This window comes from Eptesicus fuscus, chromosome 5 (assembly GCF_027574615.1).
Source record: "Eptesicus fuscus isolate TK198812 chromosome 5, DD_ASM_mEF_20220401, whole genome shotgun sequence".
Lineage (NCBI taxonomy): Eukaryota > Metazoa > Chordata > Mammalia > Chiroptera > Vespertilionidae > Eptesicus > Eptesicus fuscus.
In genome coordinates this window covers 42,512,821-42,532,361 of record NC_072477.1, presented here as the reverse complement: position 1 = coordinate 42,532,361, position 19,541 = coordinate 42,512,821, and the positions used below count along the sequence as shown (strand labels likewise).

General features: G+C 53.8%; 1 protein-coding gene across 1 annotated transcript in view; it reads right to left on the bottom strand.

The window, feature by feature from the left end:
• Positions 1 to 763: 763 nt before the first annotated feature.
• The window catches only part of ITGA11 (integrin subunit alpha 11), a 119,417-nt gene continuing 100,639 nt past the window's right edge, over positions 764 to 19,541 (bottom strand). Inside the window, exons 21-30 of the mRNA XM_008139088.3 lie at positions 16,379 to 16,477; positions 14,846 to 14,922; positions 12,616 to 12,705; positions 11,413 to 11,503; positions 9,829 to 9,942; positions 9,535 to 9,621; positions 7,577 to 7,687; positions 7,374 to 7,469; positions 2,352 to 2,465; positions 764 to 1,656 (exon numbers count right to left, since the gene is read on the bottom strand). Coding sequence (XP_008137310.2) covers positions 1,585 to 1,656; positions 2,352 to 2,465; positions 7,374 to 7,469; positions 7,577 to 7,687; positions 9,535 to 9,621; positions 9,829 to 9,942; positions 11,413 to 11,503; positions 12,616 to 12,705; positions 14,846 to 14,922; positions 16,379 to 16,477 — 951 coding nt within the window. The 3' untranslated portion in view covers positions 764 to 1,584. The remainder of the gene's footprint in view (positions 1,657 to 2,351; positions 2,466 to 7,373; positions 7,470 to 7,576; positions 7,688 to 9,534; positions 9,622 to 9,828; positions 9,943 to 11,412; positions 11,504 to 12,615; positions 12,706 to 14,845; positions 14,923 to 16,378; positions 16,478 to 19,541) is intronic.

The following is a 19,541-nucleotide window of genomic DNA, read 5'->3' as shown; positions in this document are numbered from 1 at the left end:
GCCTGTGTGTAAAGGTGGAGACACCCGAAGTCAGGGTGTGAGAAGGTCAGCACTGACATCCAGCTTGGAGAAGTCTGGGAGGTCTGGGAGGACTGGGAGGGGAGAGCGGGAACTAAGGGGTAGAAGCTACAGTGACATGTGGGTTTCAACCATCCAAATTGGCCAAAGATGGAATGGCTGGTCTTGGGAGGGGGAGAGTGCTCCATCACTGGAGATGTCCATCGCACACCAGGCAGCCACTTGAGGGAGCAAATGGTGGACAAGGCCCTCCCACCACATGATGGGGAGGAAGTAGGAAGCCTCTTTTCACCCCCATCCTCTCCTTTAAAGAACAGAGTGCGTTAGCTAGGACGTTTTGCCCACAGAAAGGGAAGTCAGTACCTTGGTTGTTTTTAGACACTACATTTTTTTTATTTTTAAAAAATAGTTACGACAGTAAAGGTCGTACTATGTGACGGGGACAGATGCCTTTGATGTATCCCCCTTTCATTTCTACCTCAAAACAAGGCTAAGGCATAAATTACTCGGCTTGGGCACCAGGTGTGCCTCTGGTCCTCGCGGCGCCGTCATTGGTGGTACCACTTGTCCCGTGGGCGGGCGGGTCAGGTATTTGCCACTGAGGGGGTCCCTGTACCGGCCTCATTCAGTGCATTCCGGAGAGGAGAACCCCTTTCCTGTGCACAGTGGATGGAAGGGAGGGTTGGAAGGGTGTGTGTGCGAAGGGACAGGTGATACAGGGAGGGGAGGCTCCCCACCCTCACCCTGTGCCCGGCTTGCCCCAGGAAGATGCTGTGGGAATGCGGAGCTATAGGGGATTATAGGGGATTGTGTCACCCAGATGCTTCTGGGTGGAACTTCTGGGAACAAAAGCGGTGGGGAAGGGGGTGGGGCATGGGATGGGGGTCGCAAGCACCATGGGGGAGTGTGTGGCAGTCAGTGTGAACATACGGGGGTGCCTCCCCATCTCTGTGTGGGTGCCTGGTTTCTGGGTTCCAGCTGCCTGTCCGTCACAGTCTCCATGTCCCAGAGTCTTCATCCCTGGCCCTCCTCTGTCATCATTGAGCCCTTGCTGTTCAGGGGAAGCTCGGGGACCCATCTCCTGCTTGGGGAAGGGGTAGGCATGACTCAGGAGCTGTCGGCAGCGTGGGGGTGGAGGACAATACAAAATTCAGATCTGCTGTCCCACTGGGTCCTATTGGTAGTAGCGGCCTGGAGTGCACAGAGTGGGTCTGCATTTGCAGTCTTCCTCTCTGGGTTCCTTCTGAGGAGGATTAGGAATTCCTAGCACCTTAATGGTGGGGGTAGCCAACCTCCCAGAGCCTGGGGGAGGCTTTGGGGTGTGCCTTGGGAGAGGTCCCTTTCTATTCCTAGGGATCTCTGTTGGAGGTGTCTCGGTCTCCCAGTAGGGCAGTCCCTCTTAAAACTGGCTTGAGTTCCCTTCAGAGGGAGCAGGCTTGGTTTCTCAGATGAGGTCAAGTGCAAAGCGAGCTGGCATCCTCTCTGCCCCAGCTCCACGGGGCCACCGGCCTGAGCCTGCACACCACCTGGCCCTGGCCCCATCAACTCGCGGCCTCCTCAGGAGTCTCACTCCAGCGCTTTGGGCGTGGGGTCCAAGCCGGGCTCCCTTCTGCGCTTGGCACTTTTAAAGAAGCCGAGCTGTGGGGAGGCAAAGGCAGAAGTCTCAGGAGTGGGCAGAGTGGACAAGGCCTAACTCCCCTCCCTTGCTGTCCCTCCGCTAATCCTCAGGCATCTTCCCTCAGAAGGCTTCCAGAATACCCCAGCTCAGGACCATGAGTACCCGCTGTCCCTCCCCAGCTCTCTTCGGGCCACTTAATTGGTGAGGGGGCACTGGAGCAGAGTGAATAGAGCCCGAGTCTGGAGGCAAGAAGCCTTGCTGTGTGACCCTGCCCCAGGTAACACTCTTCTCTGGGCCTCCTCCACCTTATCTGTAACAGAAGGAGGTTGAGATCAGGGCTTCTTACCCTGAGGCTCAGTGACAGCGAAGGGCTTTGAAGTGTTTAACAGCCTGCCTTTGTTGGAGACGTTTTGTGGTTGTGTGTACATGCTGTTTTTCTGATGGGAGGAACCTTAGCTCTCATCAGGTTCTCAAAGGGGCCTCCAAAAGGGTGGGAGCCATAGATTGAGTGCCCTCTGGTGGCCAATCAGCCTGTGGTGATGAGGGGTGGGTGCTGTGGCAGCAGGCAAGTTCTGGGAAGGAGGCTAGGCAGGTGCCAGCTCGCATGGGGAGTAGAACATGGGGACTGGCCACAGGGCCCAGAGGTTGGAATCCCAGGCATGGGCCAACCAGCCAGGATGCTGCTCCCCACCGCCACCCTGTGGGGGGCCCTCACCTTCCACAGTGCCAGGACTAGCAGGGCCAGCAGCAGGAGGCCCCCCAGTGTGCTGCCCACAATGATCCAGATGGGGATCTGCCAGTCTTCTTGCTTGGAGATCTCAAACGTGATCTGCAAGGGGAGGAGGGACACCAGGGGAATAGATTAGTGTCCTGGGGCCTGGGTGGCGCCTGGGGCCTGGGCTGGAGCGCAGGAGACCGCTGGCCCCTGGCAGGAGAGCTGTGTCCGCTTCCTTAGGGAAAGCTGCAGGGGGGATGTCGGGTGGCATTCAGCCTGCAGAGGCCTCGGAGCCCCCAGCCCCTGCACAGTGGACACCTGAGTAAGTGGCCCAGGTGATCCTACCTCCTCTTTGGGACATTTTCTGCCTCTTGTCTTTGCTGCTTCCTCAGTCATCTCCCAAACTTCTAAATGTTGGCATGTCCCATGGTTCTGCCCTTGGACATCTTCTTTATCTACAGTCACTCACTCCCTGGTGAGCTCAGGGCCGACTTACATAGTGGGCACAGTGGGCATGGTGCCCAGAGGCCCACAAACACGATCTTTCTTATTTAAAAAAAATGTTTTTATTGATTTAAGAGAGAGGGATAGAAAGATAGAAACATTGATGAGAGAGAAACATCGATTGGCTGCCTCCTGCACATCCCCTACTGGGGATCGAGCCTGCAATCTGGGCATGTGCCCTGACCAGGAATTCAACCAGTGACCTCTTGGTTCATGGGTTGATGCTCAACCACTGAGCCACACTGGCCAGGCCTAACTTCTTTTAAAATTAGAGGATATCAATGAATATCATCTTGCCTGGATTATATTTGTCTTTGTATGTACACAGTCATAAAATGGTAATTAATTTTTTTTAATAGAGGAAGGAGCCCCGGAGGCAAAAGTGTCCAGGGCCATGGAAGTCCTAAAGCAGCCCTGGGCGAAGTCAGTCAGGGCTTTGGCCATCTATACTCTGACCATTCACGTTTCTACGTCTACCCGGACTCTCTAGGTTCATATCCGACTGTCGGCATGGCCTGCCTGGCACCTTTAACAGGTCTCAAAGCAAACTCTTGATCCCATTCCTCACCCTCAATCCTGTTCTTTCTTTCTTTTTTTTCTTTTAAATATATTTTATTGTTTTTACAGAGAGGAAGGGAGAGGGATAGAGAGTTAGAAACATCGACGAGAGAGAAACATCGATCGGCTGCCTCCTGCACTCCTCCTACTGGTGATGTGCCCGCAACCAAGGTACATGCCCTTGACCGGAATTGAACCTGGGACCCTTCAGTCCGCAGGCCGACGCTCTATCCACTGAGCCAAACCGGTTAGGGCTCAATCATGTTCTTTCAATGTATTTCCCATCAAAGCAAATGACAGCAGCATCGTCCTTCTTGCTGTTGCTCAGGCCCGAAACCTTGTATTTGTCTCACATCCACATGGACTCCATCAGCAAAGTCTGACTGTTTTACCTTTGAAACACCCAGAATATGGCCACTCTTCTCACTTCCAGGGCTACCTCCTCGGTCTGAGCACCCTCATCTCCCATCTGGAGACGGCACTAGCCACCTCCCTGCTTCTGCCTTGCCTCCTACAGTCTGTTCTTTTTGTTTGTTTTTTGTTAATCCTCACCGAGGATATTTTTCCATTGATTTTTAGAGAGAGTGGAAGGGAAGGGGAAAGACAGAGAGAGAGGGAGACATCCATGTGAGAGAGACACAGGTATTGGCTGCCTTCCGCACACACCCTGACCAGGGCCAGGAATCGAGCCTGCAACCTAGGTACGTGTGCCCTTGACTGGAATTGAATCCGGGACCCTTCAGTCCACAGGCTGATGCTCTAGCCACTGAGCCAAACATGCTAGGGCCTACAGTCTGTTCTTGGCATAGCATCCAGAGAAAGGCAGTTCTCTGCTCTGCTCTGCTCAGAGCCTCCAAGTCTCTGTTCCATCTCACTCAGAGTAGAAAAAGAGAGTCCTTGCCCTGGCCTGCAAGAGCCTACACTCTGGCCCTGCCTACCTCCCTAACCTCATCTCCCACTGTCCCTCTCGTTCTCTACTCCAGCCCTCCAGCCACCTGGCCTCCAACATGCCAAGCACACCTGCTGTTGGGCCTTTGCATTGCTGTTCTTCTGCTGGCATGGCTCATAGTCTCTGTCCGATGTCACTTCATTGGAGAGGCTTTCCCTAATCTCCCGTATAAAATAGTGCCCCTTGCCAGAAGAAGAGAGAGAGCAAGATACTGAAAACCTATTTGAAGAAATAATGACAGAAAACTTCCCCCACCTGGTGAAAGAAATAGACTTACAAGTCCAGGAAGCGCACAGAACCCCAAACAGAGGAATCCAAAGAGGACCACACCTAGACACATCATAATTAAAATGCAAGGACAAAAGACAGAGAATATTAAAAGCAGCAAGAGAAAAACAGTTAGTTACCTACAAGGGAGCACCCATACGACTGTCAGCTGATTTCTCAACAGAAACTATGCAGGCCAGACGGGAGTGGCAAGAAATATTCAAAGTGATGAACAGCAAGAACCTACAACCAAGATTACTCTACCCAGCAAAGCTATCATTCAAAATTGAAGGTCAGACGAAGAGCTTCACAGACAAGAAAAAGCTAAAGGAGTTCATCACCACCAAACCAGGATTACATGAAATGCTGAAGGGTATTCTTTAAGAAGAGGAAGAAGAAAAAAAAGGTAAAGGTAAAAATTATGAACAACAGAAAGACATCAAATACATACCTACCAACAAGTGAATCTAAAAATCAAGTGAATAAAAAAATCTGAAGAACAGAATGGGCTGGTGAATATAATAGAATCAGGGACATAGAAAGGGAGGCGACAGACAATTCTCAGGGGGAAGAGGGGTGCAGGAAGAGATTGGACAAAAATCTTACACCTATGGACGAAGACAGTGGCGGGGGGTGGGGTGGGGTAAGGGTATGGGGTGGGGTGAGGAATCAGGTGGAGGGGAGCTATTGGGGGGGGGGAGGGGAGAGCAACACCTGGAATAATCTGAACAATAAAGATTTATAAAAAAAAAAAAAATTCAGACCATAAAAAAAAAAATAAATAAAATAGTGCCCCTGAATCTCCACCCTTATGTGCTTGCAATTTTTTTTTTGCAGACTTCATCATCACTTGATGCTTTTGAGCAGGTTTACAGTTGTTCATATGGAAAAACATATAATAATTAATGAATAATAAAAGAATAAACTGTTTTGCATACTGACAACTGTAAACCTACTTTTGCCCCCCTATATTTATGTTAATTGCCTTTCTTCCCATTGAAGGTCAGCTCCAGGAGAGCAGGCTTTCCCTGATTTGTTCACTGCTCTATCCTCCGAGCAGGGCCTGGGCCCGGGACAGAGCCAGGGGCTCAGTGAACATGTTGAGTGACTGACCGACGGCACCCCTGCACAGCATGGTGGGGTCCTGGCTTGGCCACTGAGTCACTTTTTAACCTGAGGCAAGTCACTGCTTCCCTGCTGCCTTATCTCACTCAGCCTCAGTTTCCACACCTGAAAAATGAGGCTGTGGGGACATACATCAAAGATAACATGTGAAGAAGTTGTTACAATACCTGGCTCATAGTTAGGGCTCAACAAACCATAGGTCCCTTACATGTTCTTTCCATCCCTGCAGGTTGGACCTTGCTCTGCCTTCCCACCCCCGGCCCCTGGCACAGAGCTGAGCCAACACGGGCTTACGTTATTGCTGGATTTGAGAAAGAGAAGTGAGGCATCCAGAAAGCATAAGAAGGGTTTTGGGGTAGGGGTTGGGAATGGAAGGAGAAGGAGAGTTCATTTGAGAGACTTGAACTAGTGTGGAGAGAGGGGCGTGTGTGTGTGTGTGTGTGTGTGTGTGTGGCCTATACCATGCCTCTTCTCTCTCGGTCACCTGGAAAATTCTAACACATCGCAGGATTCAGTTCAAGTGGGCTGTCTCCAGAAGGCTTTTCCTGGTCTGGCCACCTCCCACCCCCAGCACCTGTGCTCACCCCCAGATCGAGTCCACGCTTTGCTGTCCTTGTTCCTTTGCACCTCCTAGTAGGTCTGAGTCATAGAGGCGACACCCAAAAAACGCTGAATGAGTGAATGAACAAATCAAACCACTCCTGGGGTGGGCCCCTGCGTGCTGCCTCTGGGCTTTTGCACCTGCCAGCCCTTCGCCTGGCACACCCACCCTGTTTGTGACGGGTATCTGTGTGTTTCCTTAAGTGCTGGCTTCTAGCCCATGCCTGCTTTGCTCTCCAGCGTCTGCTGGGGAGGGACTGGGGGCGTTTACTCGGCATCTGGTATTGAACGCTCACCTGGAGGCCAGGCTGGCAGTTTGGGGACATGGCCAGTGGAGGGCAGCAGTGCCCCACGCCTGAAGTGCCTCTATCCAGAGGACTGAACTCTTCAAGGCACAACTTCTCATTTCCCAGCTGAGCACTGCACAGAGCCCCACCCCTTTCCCAAACTTTGATTCAAGCCATTTTGATCTGCTTTTACCCAATACGACAATGTCCATACCAAGACATCTCACACCCATTGGCCTTCACCAATTCAGTTCATGCCAGACCTCTAAAGCACAGCCACATGGTTTCATTAGATAAGAGGTGCGAATGGATGGGGGCGAGCACAGGTGTGGGGCGGTCATTCTGGGCTGCCAGCCTCCCCAAGGCAGCCTCCCTCTGCTGGGGCCACGAGCCGCCGGGCAGGCTGCCCTGGACTCCAGTTTCAGGTTCCTGTAGTGTCAAATGCACAGGTTCCCTCCCTCCTCTGCCACATGGGGCTGTTGTGGTGCAGAGCCTGGGGCCCCCGAGGCCTGGGCAAATGCCTGCTTCTGGCCCCCTGTCCACTTTTGCCCCCCAAGGCCTATTTGTCTTGCTTTTCTCTCTCCTCTGATGCTACACTAACTGCTGGCATGCCTGTCCATCTCTCTCTTGCAGGAACACACGGTAGAGGTGTAGGAAAACTGTAGGGGAAGGGGTAACCCTTACCAAGCTGGCCTGGCTCAGGCCCGGTCTGCAGGGTTCCCAGGGGCTCACCTGGCGGCTGGGATCCTCCTCTCGGAAGATGAAAGGACTGTGGAACTGCCTCTGCAAGGCTGCGTTGACCGTGATTTTCATCAGCTTGTACTTGAGCTGTACAATCAGAGGCCTTGTCAGAAGCGGGCCCCTCCCCGGTGGGAGACTCCCCAGCACCCACCTTCCCTTCTCCCCTGCCAGCCTCGCCCAGGTGCTCTACTTACTGCCTTTAGGGAGCGCAACCACAGGTTCCCCAGCAGATGGAAATGGATTTCCTGGTTGGGGGCCAGCCTCACGTGGCAGTTGATGGAGACTACGTCAGAGTTGCTGTGATTCTGAAAGAGAGGGGGTCTCGGGGGGGTGAGCAACCAGGCTCTGGGGGAGGGGTGGCAGAAACCTAGCTGTGACCTGAGAGTGTGAGCAGAGGCTGGGCCACCAGAGAGATGGCTCAGCTGCACTGCTAGGCCAAGGAGGGTTTTGTTCTTTGGGGAGAGGGGCCGAGGACGGGACGAAGAGGCGGTAGGGGACGCATGGTCTGGGGCTGCCAGAGGGTGGCTGGAGACAAGGTAAGGATGGTATATCTGATGCTGCATTTGAAGTTGTGCATATTGGATATATTCCAGGAGCAAAATTTTGGTTCAATGTTAGGGAACCTATAAATGTCATCACCATATAAACAGCTTAAAGGAAAAAAATTAGATGATTACTGTATCAGATGCAGAAAAAGCATTTTAGGGACTTCAACTTCAGTTTATGATAAAAGCTCCTGGGGAACTTCCTGAATCTGAATAAAGGGTATTTATAAAACACAGCAAGTATGATATTTAATAATGAAAAATTAAAAACAATGCCTTTAAAATCAGGATCAAGACAAGACTGTCATCATTTCTGTTTATCATTACCCTGGAGGTCCTAGCCAGAGCAATAACACAAGAAAAACAATTTATAAGACGTGAATGGTAAAGCTAAAGCTATTATCGTCAGCAGATGATATCATCTTAATAGAAAACCCAAACAAATCATCAAATAGTTACAATGTATTCGGTTAAAGTTACTTGTATCACTCTTTTACATCCACTTCAACCCTACCCAGCCCCAAGTCTTCAGTAAAATGCACTACATTCAAAAAATGCTTTGTGTGAAGCACTTGTTTGGGGAAATCAGATCATAACAGTGAAGATTTTTGTCTGGGTAAGGAATAATGAAGGCATGCACAGAAATAGGTGTCTGGGGACAGAGGCAGCCGTGAGGACAGAAACCTGGAAACTAGCAGGTGTCTTAGCGAGGGCTTTGGGAGTTGAAGCTGAGCTGCCTTTCATTTCTGGGGCAGGGAGGCCCCAGTTGATGTCAGTGTCTCCAATACAAGTCACGTATGTTCTGGCCCCCACAGCAATGCTCCGTCTGGCTTCCTCCCCTTCCCTCTGCTTATCTGTATCCGATGGCTCTTTTAGGCTCAAATGCAAGTCCACTAGCTCTGTTCTTTTTAAAAATTATTATTACCTTTTGATCCCCTTCATCCATTTTCCCACTCTCACCCCCTGCTTCTGACTGCCACCCATCTGTACTCTGTACCTATAAGCTTGATTTTTTTTAAAAAGGATCCCACATATAAGTAAGATCATACAGTATTTGTCTTTGTCTAACTTATTGCACTTAGCATAATGCCCCCAAGGTCCAAATACATCGTCCCAAATGGCAAGACTTTTTCCTTTCTTATGCTGAATAATATTCTATTGCCTATATCTATGTCTATGTCTATATATCATATCTATCATCTCTAGCTCTAGCTCTCTATATCTCATACTGTCTTTATCCACCGATGGACACCCAGGTTATTTCTATATCTTGGCTGTTGTCTGCAGTGAACATGGGGGTGCAGATAACTTTTCAGGCTAGTGTTCCCATTTTCTCTCGCTGTTCTTTTACTCCAGTTTGCGCCTGTTGTCATTCTCTTGACACGTATCGCAGGCCTGTTCCCTGCCTTCGAGGCGCTCATTCTGTCTCCTGAGAGATGGTGAGCTCACTGAGGGCAAGAGGTACCTTTTCCTGACTGTTTCCTCTTGGTCTGGGGCTGGGCACATGGGAGCTCAACGAACTCTGGGCCAAGGAGAGAAATAGCCCCGAGCTCAGGCAGCACTCTCCCCCCGTTACCCCCATGGCTCTCGGTTTGGGGGACACTCACCAGCTGTGGGGTGCGACTCAGGTCTTCCTCCGTCGGGGAATGCCGGTACTCGGTGCTGTTTCCCCAAACGTTACAGGACGTGTTCGCCTGCAGGAGGGATACACACAGCCACTTCACAATCAGCGCCGCCAAACTCGGCATCCGGGCGTTCTTCCTCCTCCTCTGCCAGAGGAGGCCCAGCGGGGCGTGGTTTGGGGAGAAGGAGCTGGGGTCTGAGGGCTTGGGACACACCGAAGGGTATGTCTGTCTCCGCCCGGTCCCCTCCCCTCAGCCAGCTCCTGAGGGCAGTGGTACCTGGTCGGTGAGGAAGTCCCTCAGCATCAGCAGCCGGTTGCCACTCCTGGTGGCGATGGGCACGGTGATCTTCATCATCACCCCGTGGACCGGGAACAAGCCCAAGTTTTGGATCTGTGGCCCGAGAGGGAGAGGTGTCGGTGCTCCAGCAGCAGCTGGGGGCGGGGAGGTGGAGAACAAGGTCCCCAGCCAGGCCTGGGAAACAGGCCTCTTCAAGCCCCCTGGCATTTTCACTGGGAGCTGGGAGGCTCTGCCAATCACCCTGGGCTGCAGGGACCTGAGAGGGGTGGGCTCCTGCAGTGGGGGCGGCAATGAGACTGAAGAGCAAGGGTCACGTTTATTTTCAGCTCCTCTTGGCTCTGGGGGATTTTGTTGCCTGGCACTGGTGGCCCCCTGGGGGTGGAGATGGTGACAGCAATTAATTTTTTATGAGACGTCATTAATAAGTAAAGAATATAAATAGTGTGTGATAGTTCACATTCTAGCCGTGACACACTTGGTGTTAGAGCTGCAGTGGTAACAAGGAAGGCTTTGGAATCAGAAAGACTGGGAATAGAACCCAGAGCTGCTGTCCCATATGAGCTGTGTGGTCTTGGGCAGGTTACTAAACCTCTTGGATGGGCCATCCAGGTCTCAGTGAGCCTGATGTGCAGTGTCCAGCTGTCAGCCTGCCTCTGACTCTCACACAGCATTCAGAGGTGGGGGAGACTGCAGGCCCACCGTGGCAGGCATCGCTAAGCTGCCTCCGAATTCTCCTTCTCTCACCGTCCTTCGTGACAGAAACCACGACAAAAAGCTTCTTACAGCTAAATCACAACGTTCTGGACAATGAGAGGTAACTGGAAGTGTGAGGAACTGCCAAGGAGTTTATTCCTGCTCCTTGTCCTTTTCTTCTTCCTGTTGCCTGAGGAATGAGGACGTGATGGCTGGAGCTGCAGCCTCCTTGGACTGCGAGGTGAACTCGAGGCTGATGATTGCATGTTGGGGAGGGTGGACCATGAGGAGAGAGAGGAGATGCAACCCTGGATGACTCTGTGAAGCTGCCAACTCCGGACCCTTGTATGGGAGAGAATAAACCCTGGGGCCTTTAGACCACTTTAAAAAAATTAGAATAATTATGTGCAGCCACACCTAATTTTCACTGACACGTTCTCTCAGAGCAGCACTGTTATTTTCCAGATGAGGACTGAGAGGCCCAGAGAGAGGAAGTGACTTGCCTAAAATCATCCAGTGAGTGGGTAGCAGGTTTAAGGGGACCCTGAGCTCTAGCAATGATTTCTTTCTTTTTTTAAAAAAAGGATTTCAGAGAGGAAGGGAGAGGGAGAGAGAGATAGAAACATCAATGAAGGGAGAGAATCATTGATCGGCTGCCTCCTGCACACACCACACCGGGGATCAAGCCCACAACCTGGGTATAAGCCCTTGACAGAAATCGAACCCTGACCTGGTTCATAGGTCGACCGGCATGCAACCACTTAGCCCCCCGGGCCGGGCATTAGCAATGATTTCTGATTCCTCCCCTCCCAAGTGGGGGACCCTCGGCTCCTGCCCTTCACTCTCTTCCTGGCTCCCCTCCAGCCTTACCTTGAAAACGCACTGGAAGGGAGGCCCACTGCCATTGTAACTCTCCAGGGAGCTGTTGGGCTTGACCTCGTAGTGGCTCAGACTGCTGCTCCTGCAGGGACAGAGGGCAGGCGGCCGTGACTCGTCAGCGTTGGCCAGGCGGGTAAATGAACGGAAAAGGGTGTGGGCATGCGCCTGTCTCCCCCTAGGCCACAAAAAATAGGTTTCCTCTTGTGCCCATCGGGAACACTGTGTTGGGAAGGTTTCTGGGCTCCGCAGGAATAACAGCTGACATCCATCAGCAACGTCTGCCTGGTGTGTGGGACGGGCACGAGCCGGGAGTGCCAGCTATTGGCCACCCCTGCCCTAGACTCTCAGCCCAGGCATGGCCTCTTCTGAGCGTGAACGTGCCCAGGTGCACCATTCCAGCCTCCAGTGGAGGTCGTGAGAGGGCCTGAGCTTGCTGTGTGTGTGCTGCTCTGTCCAGACGTCTCCATCTGCCTGGGAGCTCTCAGAGGACAGGCTGGGCCCGTGGCACACCCAGGGGGTGGCAGTGTGAGCAGCCCGCGAGGGAGGAGCATTTTCTCACGGACGGTGTTTGGAATTGCTGGGGCAAGGTGGTAATGAGAAGCAGAAGGACTCAGTAGGTTTTATTACTATTTTAAAATTCTCCACAGAGCATGCCCTCCTTATTGCCTACGCCTGGGTGGATACCGCCTGCTGCCCCGCCCTCCCCATTTGACCTGCTGAGAGCTCCCTGGGGGCCAGGTCTGTGTCTCCTCCTTCCTCTGTTTTTTTTTTTTTAATTTAAAAAAAAATATATTTTTATTGATTTCAGAGAGGAAGATATAGATATATAGAGATATATATATATAGAGATATATATATATATATTAATGATGTGAGAGAATCATCGATCGGCTGCCTCCTACATGCCCCCTACTGGGGATTAAGCCTACAACCCGGGCATGTGCCCTGACTGGAAATCACCATGACCTCCTGGTTCATAGGTTGATGCTCAATCACTGAGTCACACAGCCTGGGCCTCCCTCTGTTTTGATCCCATCTCCCCACCATGGATGAAGGAGCTGTCTCTCTGACCCCTCAGGGGCCCTCTTGGCTCCATCTCATAGTCCCTCAGCACTGGGGCCCGGCTTCTGGGGCCTCTGACCCTACCAGGCCCGGCCCTCCTCCCATGCCGCCCCTCCCTGGGCCCCGGCCCACCTGGTGAAGAGGATGTCGGCCTCATATTTGAGGTGGAAGCGCAGGAGGGCCTTGTTGTCTTCCTTGGTGCTCTCCTCCTCGTCACTGTCACTGCAAGGAGAGCCAGGCCACGGGGTCAGGACGGAGCCTGCCCTCCCTCTACCCAGACGATCTCACTGCAGCTGGAGGGGTCTAAGTCACACTGGGAAAGAGCACCCTGGCTCCTGGGCTAGTACCTCCCAGGAGGGGAAGGGCTGGGGCTGCGGGGAGCTGATGACATCAGCTTTTCTTTTTTATACGGGTTCCAGGTGTACAATTCTATAATACATCATCAGTATACTGTATTGTGTGTTCACCACCCCAAGCCAAGTCTCCTTCCATCACCATTTATCCCCCCATACCCTCTTCTACCTCCTGCCCCTTTTTAAGTGCAGCACATCTGGGCTGGTGTGGGGCAGGAAAAGGCTGGATGGAAGCTGGGAGGACTATGTGGGTGTGGCCATTCATTGCGAGCCCTGCTCCCGGAACCCCTCATGGGTCAGAGGGCGATGATGCTCGTGCGACAAAGGCTGCCTGCTCTGCCCAAGGAGGGGAAGACAAGGGGGTTCTCAGTAGAGCAGGCTGTTTATCCTTGCCCCCCCGCTCCCGGGCTGATGGGTGGGCACTCCCACAGGTTGGCTTCGCTGCCTTGACTGGAGAGTGAACTTAGGAGACGTTTGGAGGGATTTTTGTCAAATGCGCTGCCCTTTCCTGCACCATGAATAGGAAAGTAATTTCAGAAAGAAAAAGGTGCGATTTCCTCGTTATATACCCTGCGCTCTATTCCCTGCGGGAGCCTTTCCCCTGACAGGGGTTTAACTCAAAAGGGGATGGTACTGCACGGTCCCCTCCCGCACAGGCCTGATTCTCCAGCACCCGCCGCTGTGCGAGGACACACTGCGCAGGTGCACCCGCCGCTGTGCGAGGACACACTGCGCAGATGCACTCGTTTCCCGTGAGAACAGGCGCGAGGACACACTGCGCAGGTGCACCCACTGCTGTGCGAGGACACACTGCGCAGGTGCACTCGTCTCCCGTGAGAACAGGTGCGAGGACACACTGCGCAGGTGCACCCACTGCTGTGCGAGGACACACTGCGCAGGTGCACTCGTCTCCCGTGAGAACAGGTGCGAGGACACACTGCGCAGGTGCACTCGTCTCCCGTGAGAACAGGTGCGAGGACACACTGCGCAGATGCACTCGTTTCCCGTGAGAACAGGCGCGAGGACACACTGCGCAGGTGCACTCGTCTCCCGAGAGCAGGACCGTGCTTTCTCAGAGCAGGAAGGGCATGAGGGGGCCTGAGGGGATCCATACATTTTACAAACTGTCTTGGGTCATGTGAGAATTCCACCCACATGCACAATTTGTTGAACCACAGACATGCTGGTGGTTGATCCCCAGTGCTCCCTCCCACGACCTCTGACTTGGGTGTGACTGAGTGTATGTATGTGTGGGAGTGAGTGTATGTGTGTGCATGTGTTGGAAGGCTGGTGTTTGGCTTGCCTTCAGTATTTATTTCTCAGCCAGGAAAAATTCTCAGGAGGGTTTGGGCCATTTACAAGGCTTCAGAATTATCAGATCCTTTCCTGCCTCCCTTCCCACACAGAGAATGTAATTCTGTGAAAAAGAAAAGCGTGTTTACTACCCACACAGGGGGATTCACCCTGTGAACCCGTAGCAAATTCCCTGGGAGGGAAACAGACAGACAGACAGACCTACACAGAGTAAGGGACGCTCTTTTAAAAATGGACACATTTCAAAGAGGAGAGAGGTGAGCAGGACAGAAAGAGCCCTGGACAAAGAGTAGGACACTAATGTTCAGCTCCCAGTTGTGCTGTGTGTCATTGGGAAATTCACTCAACCTCTCTGAGCCTCCCCTTTCTTACCTATAACTTGAGGTGGGGTGGGGAATAACCCCTGCTTTACCTATCTTAGGGGCTGCAGTGAGGACTGACAGCTATCGTATGCACAGTGCTTTATAACTGGTTTTTAAACAGCTGCTACATAGAAATACTACATGAAGATAAAAGGTATTATTTATCTTCCAAGAATGAATGGTGGCCGCAGCAGGCAGCGGGTGGCCCTCATTTGGGGACTGACCAGGACCCCACCCCTTTGGGGCAGTTAGGGACAGGGCTTGGCGGGAGACTCAGTGCGGGGAGGGGCAGAGCAGGTGTGCAGGAGGGAGAGGGAGCAGCCAGGCCCTGACCTGCCGGCTGTGAGCTGGACCTCCAGGTGGTGCAGGAAGACGGATTTGCTGAACTCGAAATCTAGACGGAAAGCCACCTGCAAGGAAGAAGTCACTGGAGCTGGGGCGGCTGGGAACTGCGAGTCTGGGCATTGCCTGACCCGCCCTCCCAGCCCCCTGCACCCTTGGGTGAGCCCTGCTGGCTGGGAGTGGCCAGGTGCTGAGTAACGGCCTGAGGCCAGTGAGGGGGACACAGCCAGACAACGGCTCCTCTGGCGGGATTCCCTGACTGTGGGGCAGCCCCCTGCCCTCCTCCATTTTTTGTTTTTAACTTCAGGCAACTAGAAGGCAGCAAGCCCAACTTCGGACTCTCTGCAGGATTTTCACGGGGAGGGCTTGCTGGTGGGAAGGGGAGCTGGCTGTCACCGCGCAGCACAGCCTGTGGGGGCCAGACACGGCGGGAGGACAGGCCTCCCACCCCTCCTTCTTGCGTGTGGTGGGTTGAGGCCTGAAGAAGCGTGATGGCTGCCCAGGGCCACCCAGAGGTTAATAGGCACCTGCCTCCTTGTCCAGCAGCCCTCTGGCCACTCTGATGGCCTGGTCTTGCCGCTTCCCTTGGCCTTTGCCCAGGAGTGGGCCAGGTCCCTGACTATGGCCCTATGACATCTGACCCTCCTGGCTGCCTTCCCCACTAGGGGGCGGGGCCGGTGCTGGGGCTTTGCACAGACCACTGTGCTTTCCCAAGTCTGACCCTCCTGGAGTTTCCCCAGGAGACCTGGGGTCCCCTTCTCCCAGGGAGTGGCAGGGGTGGGGAGCTTGTGCTGCGCCCCCCTCCAGGACTTCAATCTAGAGCTCCTGGTTTGTCAGAGTCGCACCCCGAAACTACCATCCTGACTTGCAGTTCCACTGGGGAGGTTCTCTTAGAAGGAGCCCTACTTCCCCACCTTGCAGACCCTGCGCCTGGGAACACACTGCTGCTCTCTGGCTGGCTCCTGCCTTGAGCGCCCCTCCATCGGGTCCAGCTTTACAAGCAGCTTAGCTCAGGCCTTCTCTTGCTCCAGAGCCCTCAGTGGCTGCCCACTGCCCAGGGGTGATGGCCAAACGCCCCCACAATCTGTAGTTCTCCTCCCCTTCCCCTTGAATTTGCTTCTCTCTCCACGTCACACACCTATACTCTTGTCACATGCACTTTGAAGCACGTGGTAGGTGCTTGAGAAATGTTAAATTTCTCCCCATGCTCAGCACCGATACAGTGGCTGGATATTTAGACGACTTGCTAGTTTAAAGGGCAGTGGGACGATGGCTGAGGGAGGTGGGGTGGCGGGGAAGGGGCTGGGTGCTCTCCCAGGGGGTGGCCTCCTGTCCTGGGGATGCCTGGCTGGTTGGATCATTTGAATGTCATTGCATGGGAGAAACAACTAACATACTTAAAGCCCACCCTCAGGCCTCTCCATCCCTCCCCAGTCCTCCTTTCTGCTCACCTCCATTTCTCTTGCCTCCCTGAGCCTCCCTGTACCCACCCTGTTGCCTCCCCAAATGGCCCTCAGCCTCAACCTTGGCCTTGGCCCGGAAGAAGGGGTAGCTGACATTGCAGACTTTCTTGTGGAGTCTCCTCTCCTCGTTCACACACTCGATGCTGCCGTCGGAGTCCTCCTGTGGGGGTGGGGGTGGGTGGGGGGTGGTGGTGGTGGGGAGCAGGGGGAAGCAGTTAGATGGGGCCTGAGACCCAGGTCACCCAGGTCTGGGGCACCCTTACCCCCCATTGCCCACTCTGAAGCAGCAGCACAGGCCCTCTGACGCTGGGACCACAGGGGCGCTGGCAGATCAGGTGTGGCAGTGACGGGGACACTCAGTGGTGCTGGGTTGTGGATAGAGGGGTTCAGAGCTCCTGTGCACACCTTGTCATTCCCTCTGTATCAAACCAGGACTCAGGACTTATCCTGCTTACGGCTGGGGACACGGAGGCCCTGAGATGAGAAGTAACTGGCTCAGGCCACCGGAAGTGGCCCGAGTTGGGATTCGAAGGCTCTCCAGTCTGGCTGTCCTGCCTCCCTCTGGCTTTGCAGCCCTTTAATTGGCCGCGTGTCTTTCTATCAGAAGGATTGCAAAGGCTCTCTGTGAGCCAAGGAATGAGGCTTTTGGAATCTCGCATGACTTTGTGATCCAGAATAACAGTGGGTGGGATATGGGCTGACTCCTGGTGGGAACTATGGGGATTTTTCTGAGTCTATTCTGCCTCCCTCAGGGCTGGCTGCTCCCTTGTCATGAACGCCCCCCCCCTTCCCCCACCCCCCGCCCAACTGAGCCCCCGCTGCCAGCAGACTTGCAGGCAATGCTTCTTTCTCTTTCCTTTTCCTGCGGCTAACCTTCTCCAAACCCTCCCACCACTGTCTGGTTCAGCAGCAGGTCACTCACTGGCTGCTGGACTGGTAGAGTTTAGGGGGTCATGCCACCAGGCTCCCCAGCCTGCCTGGGGCCCTGCTGGGCTAGCTGAGCCCTCAGCACAGGTCCAGGGGGAAGGGACTCACACACAGTATGTGGCTACATGCTGCTGGTTGTGCACTCATTTGCTTGGGTCTCATTTTGCTCATCTGTTAAATGGGGATGATAGTACCTACCACATTTGGTTGTTATGAGGATTAAATGACACAATGCATGCAAGTGCAGGGCCTCATTCAATGCCCAGACTCTTGTAATCACTCCATGTGTGGCAGCTATCATGAGGGGTATTTATCCCCATCGGGGGTACTGCACCCCTGGGCACACCCTAGGCACATGCACGTGTGGATGTGGAGATACATCTGTTAGACTGTGTGTGTCGGTCTGCAAATGAGTACATGCATGTGCATGTGTCCCGTTGCATGCACATGTAGTATTTGTGTTTGCTTGGATGTTTATGTAGGTTTGTATGTTTTTGCATGTGTGTGTACAAAGTGTGTGTGATAGACAAACACATGTGCATTTGGCTGAGGGGGTGCTCTCCTTGGCCAGATGGTGGGGTCGGGGGTGGGAAGACAGAGGAGAGGCTGGTCTCCAAGCTGTGAGCATCTTCTGGCCGGGCAGACGGCGGCATCTGTGGAGGAGCCAGGCTGCAGGCCAGCCTCACACACCCCTCGCGTGTGTGGACACAGCCCGTGACAGAACACATTTCCCACGTCTCCTTTCCTTCACTCACTGCCAAGCCCCTCCGTGCCACAGAGACAAAATCCCACGATTCCTTCCTCCAGGGCTATGAATAGACACAGGCTTATAAAGTCTGGGCCAGGGAAGCAGAAAACGGTGGCTGCAGGTTTGGGGCTCAATTTCCCCTAGAGAGACAGCTACAAAGCCTCTGGGCAGGGGAGGCTGGGGAAGGCCCTCAGACGGCCCCTCATCTCAGGGCCGTGGAGGAGGCTGGCGGTAGGCCTGGGGCTGAGAGGGCCTGAGTCTGGGGCGGTGCTGGGCAGCGGCTCTGCAGTGCGGGTGAGGACAGAAAGTCACTGACACCTGGTCCCCCACTCCGGGCTCCACGTGGACACTCTGAGATCAGTGAGAACAGAGACTGTATCTGCGGGGACCTGGGACACCCCAGCACCCACTGTGACAACGATGTCTTAGTTTTACTCAACAGACACGTCTGGAGGACCTTCTGTGTGTCCAGCCCTGGCCCAGCCCTGGGGACACAAGTGGCTAAGTCAGGCACTTGCACCCCGGGAGTCCAGGGCTAGCACAGGGCGGCACTCGGACACTGGTGATTTCCTTGGAGCACACACAGGCTGTGCCACAGAGCTACATGAGGACTACGCCTGGTCCTGAAGAGCAGCTCAGGAGCCACTTACTAGCTGGGTGGTCCTGTTCAGACCATTCAACCCTTCTCCATGCCTCAGTTGCCTCCTCTGCAAAATGGGGATACTACTACCACCACGACCATCACCATCACCATCATCACCATTATCACCACCACCACCACCATCACAACCACCATCATCATCACCATCACCATCATTACCACCATCACCACCACCACCTCCATCACCACCACCACCTCTACCACCACCACCACTACCACCACCACCACCACAACCACCACCACCTCCACCATCACTACCACCATCACCACCACCACTACCACCACCACCACCATCACCATTACCACCACCACCATCACCATTACCACCACCTCCACCACCATCACCACCACCACCTCCACCATCACCACCACCACCTCCATCACCTCCATCACCATCATGCCAAGAGCTGAGCACAGAGCCGGGCATTGTAAGTGGTTACTGAGAAGGAGCAGGAGCTTGTTGGGCAGAGGAGGGAGGGAGCCCCAGGCAGGGGACCGTGGGGGGAGGGCCTTGGTGTGAAAGAGCAGGTGTGTGGGAAACAGCGGTGGCCAGTGGGGCTATAGATGTGGAGGAGAAGGCAGAAGCAGCAAGTGGTGGGTGGGAAGCAGGGAAGGGCCTTGGTCGCCATAATAAGGAGTTTGGAATTTGTTGTGAAAGTAAGCGGGAATGATGGGAGGTTTAAAAGTAAGAGTAAGAGTAATGTGTTCTAATTCTTGTTGGAAGGCCCCTTCTGAGAAAGCTGGGGGTATATGTGCTGGTGTGCACACGCTTGGTGTATGCGTGTTTATGCGTGTCTGTGTGCGTGAGGGCCAAGGACACGGGCTGAAGGACCTTCCTCCCCATGTTCCTGAAGGGCTCAGACTCCCTTTGACTGCTGCTTCTCAATC